General features: G+C 45.3%; 1 protein-coding gene across 4 annotated transcripts in view; it reads right to left on the reverse strand.

The window, feature by feature from the left end:
* Nucleotides 1–4597: 4597 nt before the first annotated feature.
* Nucleotides 4598–12843, reverse strand: part of RBM47 (RNA binding motif protein 47) — a 77883-nt gene continuing 69637 nt past the window's right edge. For 3 of the 4 annotated variants that reach the window (XM_058420654.1, XM_040064497.2, XM_040064496.2), the window contains 3 exons: nt 11381–11587; nt 7651–7853; nt 4598–7262 (listed from right to left, as the gene is read on the reverse strand). In XM_058420654.1, coding sequence (XP_058276637.1) covers nt 7017–7262; nt 7651–7853; nt 11381–11587 — 656 coding nt within the window. In that variant the 3' untranslated portion in view covers nt 4598–7016. The remainder of the gene's footprint in view (nt 7263–7650; nt 7854–11380; nt 11588–12843) is intronic. The other variant, XM_058420655.1, reaches the window with a different exon arrangement.

The raw sequence follows: 12843 nt of genomic DNA on the forward strand, positions 1-12843 counted from the left end.
TTGAATCATTATTTGGGAATTTGGTTCTTTAGGGTGATAGAGTTTGGAACTCAGAGACAGTACAGTGCCATACAAGACTTGATTTTTCTTCCTAGCTACAAATTATAGCAGACTTCCACGATTTCTTTTTCCACCAGCAGCAGCTTATGTTTGCTGTGGGGGAAGCAGCTTCAGTGCTTTAGTGCTCTGCCAAACTCTTGTTAGCTGCCCCATTGCAGCTTGGATTCCAGCGCTGCAGCTGCTGACTAGGATTGCCTCCCTCTGTGTCCTGCACAAGGGCTGGGGAGCCAAGGGATCCATCTTCTGGAGTGAAGCCGAGCTTTAAGGGAATACTTAGCTTATCCATGTGGCCAGAAAGCCTCCTGCAAGGGACAGCATCTGAAAAGTCAGAGACTTGAGAAAGCAAGCAGGCAGTGCATGCATAACAAGTTTAATAAGTAATCCCTTGTCATTGCACGCCCTTTGGAGTGACTGTGAGACACCTTGGTCCTTAACTTAGGGATTTGTTACGGGAGTGAGAATTGCTTATTGTAGTTATTGCTCCAAAGTTTTGGAACAAAGGACCTGCTCTAAGGGTAGGCTGTTTTGCCTCTGACTGACTTAAGTGCCTTTTTCTCTCTGCTGGTTAGCTCGAGGTCACTTCTGTGGGTTGTGTAGGCTGTTTGTAGGGGTTTATTTCATGCTTCATGAAAATCTTTGGGCTTACCTGTGGCTTCCTGCTTCCCACCAGTGCACAGACTGCAGGCAGTGGCTGAGCTAATTATGAGCTTCTGTGACATTGCAAAAACATGCAAGGATGGGCTCAAATCGCAACCTGGATGGCAAAAATTACGTGTGCGTGTTTGGAAAGAGGGGGGAAAAAAAGAGCAAAAGCATATTTTTCTTCACAGTAAAAGTATAGTGGTGTCAGCCAAAACATGAAAAGTGACCCAGCTTCCTCCAGTGCAGCCACCACAAACCAGTTGCATGCAGAAGCGCAGGAACAGACAGGGTGGGCAGTGGCCCACAGCCCAGGTTTGTGATCGTATGTCTCCAAAAGCCCTGGGGAAGGTGGCTGTGGGGAGCCCTGGTCAGAGGAGGTGAAGCCCCAGGGCCCACTGTGGGACAGAGTTTTAACTTTCACAGTCTGTTAGGTGGAGGTATCTGACAACTGACAGAGCCTGTTTGGACAAAGAGACAGAGACATTTGACACTATGTTGGGAAGACACAGGCATTTGGTACATGTCGGGGACAAAGCGGAGCACACCCGAGCATTTTTCCCTCTAAGGTTTTCTGGCGCAGACAGTCCTTGACTGGTCACCTCCCACACCCAGGGTTTGCAGTTTTGCCTGGGTGAGGACTGTGAGACAGAACTTCTATCCTCTTTCACTAGGAACCAAGTGAACTCCAATTCTTGTCTTCTGGCTAGAGGAAAAAAATCTGATCTAATTGATCTACTTGACAGAAAATATTTCATGTGGAAGTACTTCTATGGTACCAAATTTCTAAAACTTTCCGTAGTCTCTTTCCTGTTTGGAAACTCGAACAATCATAATTGCATGGCACAGCCTGTCTTTGTGCCGAAAGGGAAGGACTTGGTACCACAAAACTGACTTCTTTTATTCCCTAGCTTGCAGCTTCTCCCTGCCACACTGCTCCGGCCATTTCGCTGCCAGGCAGGACTTGGCTCTGAAACTCAGTCAAATGTGATTCAGCATTTAATTGACACACTGGAACATAAAACCTGACTTTTGCTGGCTTTTAGAGGCACAGCAGAGATAGCTTCTCTTGTTACAATGTAGGTCTCGGGTTTATTTATTTTACAGGTCAGCATGATGGGCCAGTTTTTGATTGGCTTCCAGGTAGCAGAGATTTCTGTAAGTGCTCAGGACTCATTCAGACCAGAAGTGTTAGGGGTGTAAGTAACCACAGTCACAGAGAAGGAGATGAAATACTGCATCTACCTTTTTGTACGCATGAAAAATGCATATATTTTACATATACTCTGAGGGTTTTATAAATGAGATGTTGCCACATCAGAGTCGTGCACTTGAGTTTTTTCTCAATCTGTTAATATAATAGTTGTATCACAGTTATGCTACTGGATGGTGTTTCCTAAAGAAAGCTAAAGCTGATTTTTAGCATGATTTTTAGGATGATACCAGCCAGGGAAGAGCACGTCTGCTCTTCAAGACCATGAAGAAAGACATTCAAAAAGGGAATGGGATCACCTTGGCAGCATTTTGAGTTGTCACAGTGCCCAAGGCCTCAGCAGAACTCCTGACATTCCCAATGCAGCAAGGTCATCTTGAAAGCACAATTGCATTTCTCTGGCATTGTTTATGTTAATATCCTGAGAATGACTTGCATATTTCAACCTTACTACGAGTTAATCATTAATTAAGATCTTACAAAACTGAAGACAGAAATCAGCAGTCTAGAAAAATAAGGAAATTATCTTGTAAAGCTTATGTTTAGAAAAAGTTGTGTAGATTAATTTTAATCTTGGGTAACTTGGATAAAGGGAAAAAAGAAAGAGCAGAACACATTTCAGTGTGTCACAGTTCATCTCATTTGGAAAACATTGCTTTTTGTGAAGGTCATGCCTCATGTTTAAACATTTATAAAGGGTCGTGGTTTGCTGGAGGTTTCTTTCTCATCCAAGTGAATTATAGAATAATTAAGGTTGGAAAATACCTTTGAAATCATCGGATCCTGCTAACCTAGCACTGCCACGTTCACTAGTAAACCATGTCCCCAGGCACCACACCCATATGCTTGCTTAACACGACCAGGGAATGGTGATTCCACCACTTCCTTGGGCAATCTTTCCAATGCCTTGACCATCCTTTCAGTGAGGAAATTTTTCCTTACATCCAATCTAAATCTCACCTGGCACATCTTCAGGCCATTTCCTCTTGTACTGTCACTTGTTACTTGGGAGGAGAGACCAACCCCCACCTGGCTACAATCTCCTTTCAGGCAGCCGTAGAGATTGATCAGGTCTCCTGTGAGTCTCCTTTTCTTCAGGTTAAACACCCCCAGCTTCCTCAGCTGCCCCTCACAAGCCTTGTACTCCAGACCCTTCCCCAGCTCTGTTGCCCTTCTCTGGTCATGCTCCAGCCCCTCAATGTCCTTCCTGTGGTGAGGGGTCCAGAACTGGATACAGGACTGGAGGTGCAGCCTCACCAGTGCCAGGTACAGGGGGACAGTCACTGCCCTGCTCCTGCTGGCCACACCATTGCTGACACAGGCCAGGATGCCATTGGCCTTCTTGGCCACCTGGGCACACAGGGCACACAGCCAGCACCCCCAGGTCCTTTTCCACCAGGCGGTTTTCCAGCCACTCTGCCCAAGCCTCTAGCACTGCATGGGGTTGTTGTGACCTGGCACTTTGCCATGTGGAACCCCATGTGATTGGCCTTGGCCCACTGATCCACCCTGTCCAGGTCCTTCTGCAGAGCCTTCCTGCCCTCCAGCAGATCAACTAGGTGTCATCTGTGAACTGACTGAGGGGCACTCAGTCCCCTTGTTCAGGTCATCAACAAAGACATTTAACAGGACAGGCCCCAATACTGAGCCCGAGAGAACCCTGCTCTCGACTGGCTGTCAGCTGGATGTAACCGCACCCATGGATGTAACTCTGGGTCATTCAGACAGTTTTTTACCCAGTGAATGGTATGCTCTTTCATGTCATGGGAAGCCAGTTTCTCCAGGAGAATATTGTGAGAGACATCATCAAAGGCTTTACTAAGATAAAGTTAGACAACTTTCATAGCCTTTCCCTCACCAGCTAAGTGGGTCACTCCTGATAGTTTCCATAGTTGTCAGATTTGATATCTTCCAGCAACTGGCACCTCTCTGGTTAGCCAGGACTACTCCCTCAGACTGCTCTTCTCCACAAACTTGGTATTTGTAACAAATTTGCTCCAGGTGTATTTACACCAAGGAAACAGGCAGGGAATCTAGAGCACTGCAAATGAGGTGTGGCTTATCTTTTGTGGTTGAAGCATGGAGCATGCTGAAATGAAAAGGATGAACCAGTTCCCAGTGCTCCTGCCTGGCAGTGAGGACATACAACAGAAATACAGGAATTTGTGCACAGGTTGGAAGGAAAGCACAGAGGGTTGTTAGCTCCTGCTCTATCCACATCTAGGCACTGACTCCACACCACATGCAAAGAGAGATTTAGGTTGCTCAGAGGATGCTGGAAGAATGGAGAGGTGCCCAATATGTGTGCGGGGAAGGTCACTGTCTTCTGCAGGTGGTGAGATGAGTCAGCGGGACAGTTCATCTTCCCTCCTTGCTGGAGCCTGCAGAGACGCTGGCTGCAGTGCCCTGCTCCCCTCCTGCCCTGAACACCCTCTTCCCGGCTTGGAGGGGAGCACAGCCTTGGTAGAGTGGGATGTTGCAATGAAGTAACAGTCTCTGTTTTTAAAGAATGCTTTATTCACTACATCCTAGAAATGTACCGTAAATGGAGCAAGAACTAAATAAACTCACAGGCTTCTGACAATACAGAGAAATGAGATACAATAAAATATCTAAAATATCAGCTCTTTTGAGAATAAGGCACACTAGCTTTGTTTTTTTGTTTTCTGTTTTTTTTTTTTTTTTTAAATTTATACTTTTTTTTCTTAGATAGTTTGTTCTTAACCTAAAGATGTTCACATTTCAAGTTATTAGACTTACCTCAGTAGTAGTGTACATGAAATGGTTTAGAAGCAAGTGTCAAGACAGGCATGGGCAGGAGGCTCAGCCATGACCTGGCTGCCTGCATGCCTGGGTCCTGCCTCCCGCCCTGGGTACTGCCTGCTACTACCCTGGCACAGGCAGTATCCGCTGTTGGCCTGGGGCACCTCACCGTTTTCCCTCATCGGCTCCTTTCTCTTCCTGCCATGCCTGTGAGTGGCAGGTACCTTGTCCTGTTGGCAGGGAGAGGGTTAGTGGGAAAGGAGCTATCACCCTTCTTCCCTCTTCTGGGGGTCAGCCATGGCGTGGGGCTGGAAGTGGGCCAGCAGAGGCCCAGAGCACTGGACTGCCTTTTCCTGGCCCCAGGGGCGTCTGTGCATGGCCCAAGGACCCACGCTGGTGTTTAGTGTTGAGCCGTGTAAGGCCTTAGACTGGAGGACTGGAGGAGGCAGTGCTGTACTCCAGCTGGGGGCTTTCTCAAATCTCCTCTCTCTCCCTACACAAGGGCAGGACCTTGAGCCTGAGGTCTGGGTGTGCTTTCAGATGTGCAGGTAGAGACAATAAAAGTTTCCTGGGAAGGGGCGTGGAGGGGCAGAGTCCAACCTAATGGGTAATCTCACAGTGCTTTTGCTAATGGGTCGACAAGGTCAAGGGGAGCTCAGCTAGTCTGAGCAAGAGCACCTAAAATACAACCGCTCAGTTTTGAGGCAAGCAAAAGAAATGTATTAAAAAGGTCACTTAACTGAGCTCGATGCGGTCTGGACGTGGTTCGGTTGTCAAAATATGACCAGTGTGAAACTCCTTTGGTATGTACTTATATCACAAAATGTAAAGAAACATTTTTTACTGACTCCCTGCTTCTCACCTATTGTCACCAGACTTGTGTTTGCAGAGCTGATGCACTTCATACAAAGGGCAAGATATTTTTTACCATTTTACTCTAGTTTACATTCACTGCACTACTAAATAAAAGCCTTTAAACAGGCCACAAAACACTGCAATAACATATTTACTTCTTAATAAAACAAACTTTTTTATAATATTGCAATAAAAGGTTTTTGTTTTGTGGCAAACCACATACCATGTAAATTTGCAACATAAAATGACTTTTAAAATGTATATTAAAAGATATTTACAAGCTCTATGTCTTAAAATCATTGGGTCTAATCACTCCCATCCCTGATGTGCATGTACAACTCCAGTTGTGGAGAAGAGGAATTAAGAGTAGAAGGGAGGCTGGGAGGGAGGCTAGTCCTGTTTCACTAATTCCAGTATCACTACCACCCCTAGTACCTTTGAAATTTCTCATGGAACGCGATGGAGCAATGGGTAAGTAATGCTGCACATCCTCTTGGCAAGACTGTGGCTACTCTTGCCAGCAGCAGCATACGTTCTCAGTCACTACAACATATACTTCAAAGAATAAAATGAAGAACATTGAAAAAAAGCCTTGGCTTTATACTGGATGAAGATCTAAGTCAAGACACCTCGCGTGAAACATCAGCCACTCGTTTCTGTACGTGCTCCAACTACAAGTAGTTTCAATAAATAGAAAATCCAGTTGCTAAGGAAAACTTGCAGCCTTTCTTCAGCTAAAAACAAGCCTCCAAATCCCACTGTGAAGAGGTATGTGTGAGGAGGCTTTTTTTTCTCGTCTCTTTCTTCCAAACAGGCAATATTAGTTACTTGTGATTTCAAATGAGAATGAGCAGACTGTATTAATGCCAGCACAAAAATGCAGAGGTCTTGCACATTTTTCAAATTGCACTTTCCAGTATAAATTTTAAATAAGATACTTGTTGTTTTCCTCTTAAAAAAAACAAAACAAAACAAAAAACTAAGGTATGTATTCTTTAAATATTGAATATACTCTTCAAAATATATTGTTAAAACTTTCCCTAGCTGCTCAGATGTGCTTTTTAATATATAGCTGATATATTATTAAAGGCACTACAAAATAGACATCTCTGGAGTGCAGAAATTACTAAAAAATAACCTTCATACCACAAATATATTGAAAATATAACTGCTAAAAAAACAAAGACCCTATGCATCCCCACTACAATGCATATAAATGCACGTCAGTGGTGGGCTGAATGCACCGAGGTCCTTTGGAAATGTATGAATACAGGCATGTTAAATTTTTAAAAATAGCCTAAAAAAGTTAGTGAAAACTTCAAGCATAGAAAATATTTCAAACACGTTTTTCTATGACATTCTTCACTTTCTGCATTGTTTTACCAAGCCCAAATGTTTACTGTTTCGCAGACAGTTCTTTCTTCATAAATAGTAAAGTGTTCCTTCAGTGTGTGTGTTTCTCCACCGCCCTCCTCTGCCGACAGTTTCAGTACGTCTGGTAGACGTCGTGGATGGGCACCTGGATGGTGGCGGCTGGGAACGCCGGGGGGATGTAGCCAGCGTATCCTCCGTAGGCAGCAGCGGCAGCGGCGGCGTTCTTCTGTAGCGTGGCTATTGTTGCTGTGGCTGCAGCAGGCGCCGCAAATGGCACGTAACTTGTCCCGTAAATCCCGGCGGCAGGGATCCGCTGCACATTGGGAGCCATGGCGTACACCGGTGTGATGGGGCGACCCTGGAAGGAAAGGGTTCAGACCTCAAAAAAAGTACTTTGTTGTAACATCCCGCTTCCACGCCCTGAATGGCAAACCCCCTAGAAGAGAAGGAGGTAATGGGGAGGGTAGGCAGCACGTGCCCTGTTGATTGAGAGTTATGATATCATGGGAGGCTGCTCCCCCCTCACGGTTTGAGTCCCCCATATTGGGGAATGCAACGGTCCATTGTGCAGATGTCTAAGACAGGTCAGATGAACTTCAGGGCCCTTGGGCACCGTGATGTGCTCAAGGGCATGTCCTGAATGGAAGCAAGGCAAGAAACTAGGCTTTCCCCCTACACTGGGTATGCATAGCAGGATGTATGGGAAGCTGGAAGTATGGGAAGCAGGATTTCTGCGCTGAACTCACCTGGAAGGGAGGAGGTGTTGATACAGCTGGTATTACAGCTGCGGCTGCAGCTGCTGCAGCAGCTGCTGCACTAGCTGGGTCCTGCTGGACAGCTATAGGGTTGATGATGTGCTCAACAGTGTGGATTTTGCCATCTTCCATCATCTTGGCTGGCGGTGCGGCCTGAAACATGGAGTACTGGGCGCCAATGGCAGGGATGGCCACTAGGAGAGACCAGACATATCAGATATACTGGGAGAGAGTTTCCAGGACCCCTTGTCAAAGAGCTCTCCCTCCCAGCTGTGCCAGCTCTCCAGCAGTGATCCTGTGCTGCTCTTATCAGGGGAGGTAGCCTTGTGTGCAGGCAGGGCACCCGGGGCGCTTCTGCCCTCCCCATGTACGGGAGAACCATAGCTGATGCACTGCGACAGACTCAGTGCCGTTCGGTCCAGCACTTTCCCCCATGCTCCTGCCATGACTGTCCTAGGGTCAGAGTCCTCCTGGAGACTGGGAGCTGTGACCCAGATTTACATAACCCCTTCAGACCACTGCTGTCCTTCCCACTGGCCGAGCGGGTGGCCTGAGCACAAGGGGTAAGAGTATGTAATGTCCCAGTGAGGTCCCTGCTCCTGCTGTTGATATCAAGGAGTATGTAGCTGCCATAGGACAAGAAAGTTGTGGTTTGTACGGCAGAAGTGACAAGCAGCAGCCAGTCTAATTTACATGCCATCCTTTGGCCAACCCTGTGAAATATCAGGTCTTTTACTAGCATTTCCCAGGACTAGCTTGGCTAAATAGGTTTTATCCCATCTGTCTGCTATGGGATCAATCTACTTAAAGACATTAAAAAAAACCAACTTCTTTTTAGGGAATTCTCCCTCATGCCAGAATTGGGCAACAAGATATAATTAGAGCCATGGTCTTTCAGACAAAGGGAGAACACTCTGGTCAGTATAATATTGTTCAGGATAGTGAGTTTGTACATGGTCCAAAGTGGAGTTTCATGGCTTGCTTACGGAAAAAACATTCTTTGCTGAACATTCCCAATAATCACAATAATTGCCCCTGGCCTAGCAATGTGCACTTGTAGCCCAGAAAAACCAACTGTGTTTTGGGCTGTATCAAAAGCAGTGTGACCAGCAGGTTGAGAGAGGTGATTCTGCTCCTCTATTCTGCTCAGGTGAGACTCCACCTGGAGTGCAGTGTCCAGTTCTGGGGCACCCAATATAAGAAGGATGTGAATCTGTTTGAGCAGGTTCAGAGGACGTTAAATGAGATGGAGCACCTGTTAAGTCAGACTGAGAGAGCTGGGGTTGTTCAACCTGAAGAAAAGATGCCTCTGGGATAAAGACCTCTACTGGAGCTTTTCAGTACTTTAAGGGGGGCTATAAGAAATACTTTATGGTAAGGCCTGTAGTAATAGGACAAGGAGTAACAGTTTTAAACTGAAAAAGAGTTGGGCATAAGAAAGGAATACTCTATAATGAAGGTGATGGGACACTGGACTGGTTGTCCAGAGAAGTTTTGTGTGCCTCATTATTGAAAGTGTAAAAGTTCAGGTTGGATGGGCCTTTGAGCAACCTGATCTAGTTAAAAACATCTCTGCCCATGACAGGGGAATTGGATTAGATGATCTTTAAGATGCCTTCCATTTGATTACACGATGATTTTCATCATTGCCTCATACTGCGTATTCCAGCATTCAGCTTGAGAGCTTTTTAGCAGTAAGGTTATTCACAAGGGAAACAAAGTAGTTGATAAATAATGATGATGGACTAAGAAGTGATATTGGCATTTATGGGGGATGCAGCACCAAGCTAGAAATGAAGCCTAATACATACATAGGTTTCTTTCCGTGCAATGAAACTTTGCAATGTAAAAGTGTGCAATCATGCCTGGTGGAAGGAGGTGACAGAAAGCAGTACTCTTGCTTTGATCCTGGAGACTGCAACAAGGAAGCTGAACAGGTATCTTTCAGCAGAGATGTGTCCTTCACCAGTGTTTCCTCAAGCAGAGACCTCCAACTCTTTTTACATCAGGTCCACCTGGTCAGATCAAACTAATTTTATCTCTGGTTTAAGTATTCTGGATCATTTCTCACCAAGGCAAAGAGCTCACATGCTGCATTCTGCAATAACTTCTCTCAGAAAAACGGTAGCAGGCATCTAGGGTATTGGGGTGACCTCACAGGAGTATTCCAGCTATTTGCAAAGAAATGAGCTTTAAGGTTGATGTAAACAGCAGGCAGGAAACTTTGCAGTCAGTACATTTCCACGCCTCTATTCTGGTAATGTGCTTTCAAAGTCACACCCTCCTCTTAACAGAGGTAAATCTTGTGTGTGGTACCTCTCGTTAGATCAGCTAATCCGACTGGGGAAAACAGACCAGGTACTTCTGTGTTCAGAAGCTGTGCTGGAACCATATGACAGGGGAAGGTCTGATAAAATCCCCTGAATCTCAACATGCTTCAAGTGTAGAAACATTTTGACTTGAGATGCAAACTTCTGCTTGGCAGCTGAATAAAATATAAACACCACTAGTCTGCATACATTTCCAAGCTCACTTTTCAAGCATCCTTTAGTAATACCTGGAATTCCTAAAGTATCTTTGCAAACACACATAGTGGTAATATTCTCTGGTGGTGAGTGGGTAGTTTTCCCAGGAAGTCTAATCATTCTCCAATTCTCAGCCTTTCTTTGTCTCTAGACTTCTTCTGACATTGTCTCATCCAGCTGTTATGAAGAACTCTTCACAGACTTCATTAGATGTAAGTTGCAATTTTCACTGACATAAATGAAACTGGTTTGAGGAAACCACAGTAGCTCTATTATTAAGCAATGCTTACATCCTACCATCACAGTTTACTTGGAAACAGAAATGGAGAGAAAACATCTGAACTTCTGCAAGAGAGCTGGTCCCTATCACCTTCAAGGACCTTCTAACTCAGGTTACTTTTTCAAATAAAAATCTTTCCAAACAGTAACTTGAGGAACTGCAGAACTTCAGCTTTCCTCTTGTTCACCTGGGAATGGCAAGGGCTAGGTACTCAGCTGACAAAGCGGCAGAAGGGGGCAATCCCTGTCCCAGCCCTTGGACTGTCCCCTCAGAGCCCAGCAGAGATGAGAGCACTCCTATAGGCACTGCACTGCTGCAAAGATGGACCCTGAGGACTCCCTGCCTTGCTCCTTCCCCATGCCACTGATGGAGATGGAGGAGCTTGCCTCATCCAGGGACTTTCCTACAATGGGAAAGCCTCAGATCCTTTTCTCAGCCTCATACCACTAGAGGAATATGGACTAAGGGGAGGGCTCCAGCCTTGCTGGAACTCTAGGATAGAAATCTGCCAGGATGAAATCAGCATTTAAGACATTAAAAGAGAAGAATATTTCTCTTAGTCACCATGTTCTGGTGTACATGACTAGAAGGAGAGGAAAGTCTGCTCCCCTCTAAGCAAATGCAAAAGGAGACAGGAGGAGTGGGCATTGCTTTAGGCCTTTTTTCTTTGGCCTGAAGGGCTCCCAGATATTTGTGTCTCCTATCCCGTGGTGTGCCCCTTGTGTGAAGAAAGTCTGACCAGGGCCGGGAGCCACTCAGCACAAGGGAGCACTGAGCCCCAGCCCTGGGGCGGTTCCCATTGCTACAGTTGTAGTCGTGGACTGGCCCTGAAGGGGTCCTCACATGCTTGAGACAGGGCTTGGGGTGAGATCCTGCCCACCACCCCTGCTTTCCTCCCCTCCTTACACATACTAACCTGCACCGGGCTTAATGGCCACTGGATTGACTGCAGGTAACTCCAAGCTGGGAACCAGTTCATAGCCTTTTTCTTGCTGTTTTCCTTTGCCTTCATGGTACCTGCTGTAGATTCCACGGCCGGCGGAGTATCCCCCCAGGTAGGAACCCCTGGGACCCGGAGCTCTGTTGCCAGCTGCACCTCGGCCTCTGCCTCGTATGCTGCCTGCTTATGATAACAACACGGAAGATGGTGAATAATGGGGAGTGACAGCCCTGTGGGGAGCACGAGTGACCCCAGGTTGAAATCTGGAGGCTTGTGCTTAGAAATGTGGCTACTGAAGTCAAAATGATTGAGTCTTAGTGACCCCACCTTGGAAAACAGAAGTGACTAAGAAGCATCCAGTAAGCCTATGCTTTTTTAGCTTTTGATGCTTGTGAACATTTATAATAATTGCTCATTTATATTAGTGGAACTCTTGTGGCAAATGTTACAGGTTCAATGCAGTCAGTAGAGAGCAAGGGGATCCTCAGGGTGATTTCTGTGCATTAGGAACAGCTTCTGCTGTCTGCTGATCTCCAGAGGAGACCTAACTTCTCAACTGGCTGCAGTGGGACCCTGCTGAGATGGCATAACATCATACCTGCCCTTTAATCAACTTAGTCCTACCACTGCATATATTTTTACTTAGGTTGTTTAATTGTTTTCTCTGCTATTTTATTAAGTACACATAACCCATTTCCAAAAATATTGCCTTTATTCATCTAGATGACTCCACATGTGTTATGACAGTACTTTGAACACTGCAGTATTGACGTACTTTATGATGGTCTAATTGAATATTTAGACTGTTTGTTACTCAACTCTGTCATAGTTCATTCCAAGTACAAATCTGGAAATTGAGAGGAAGCTGAAATTTTTGGACAACTAGGGTTAAAAATACTTCTTGGTTTATGTGGGTGCTTTAAGAATGTATATATGCTAAATTGCTTCTTTTATGGAAATACGCATCAAATTTCAGGAAACTCTAATTCCTGTAAGTACAGGACAATTGTAATTATAATATCAGTTATAGCTGTTAGGTTTTTTAATGAATAAGTGATTTTTGGTTAATTTTTAATGACTGTAACTGATAACAATTTAAGGTAGACATAATAAAATAATTATTTTTCACTCACGTGATTCCTTCTGCTTGCAGTTCTCAAATGACTTTATGAAGGACAGCATTACTGTCATTTTAATGTGGAAGGTATTGAACTAGTTAGGTACTAGAAAGTTCCTAACTAAGGCTTTTCCTTACCTCCCTCCCTTTGGATATGTCACCATATCCACACCTCCAGAGCACTCTGTCATAGGATCCAGCTCTTTGAAAGGAGACATCAGAAGCTGGACTCCTTAGACTTGCTCAGACTTTCTACGACCCTCATAAAACCCAGATCCCTCCGTTCCCCACCCCATGCTTGGTTTTTACCTCTTCTTAACCA

Source organism: Hirundo rustica, chromosome 5 (assembly GCF_015227805.2).
Source record: "Hirundo rustica isolate bHirRus1 chromosome 5, bHirRus1.pri.v3, whole genome shotgun sequence".
NCBI classification, from domain to species: Eukaryota; Metazoa; Chordata; class Aves; order Passeriformes; family Hirundinidae; genus Hirundo; species Hirundo rustica.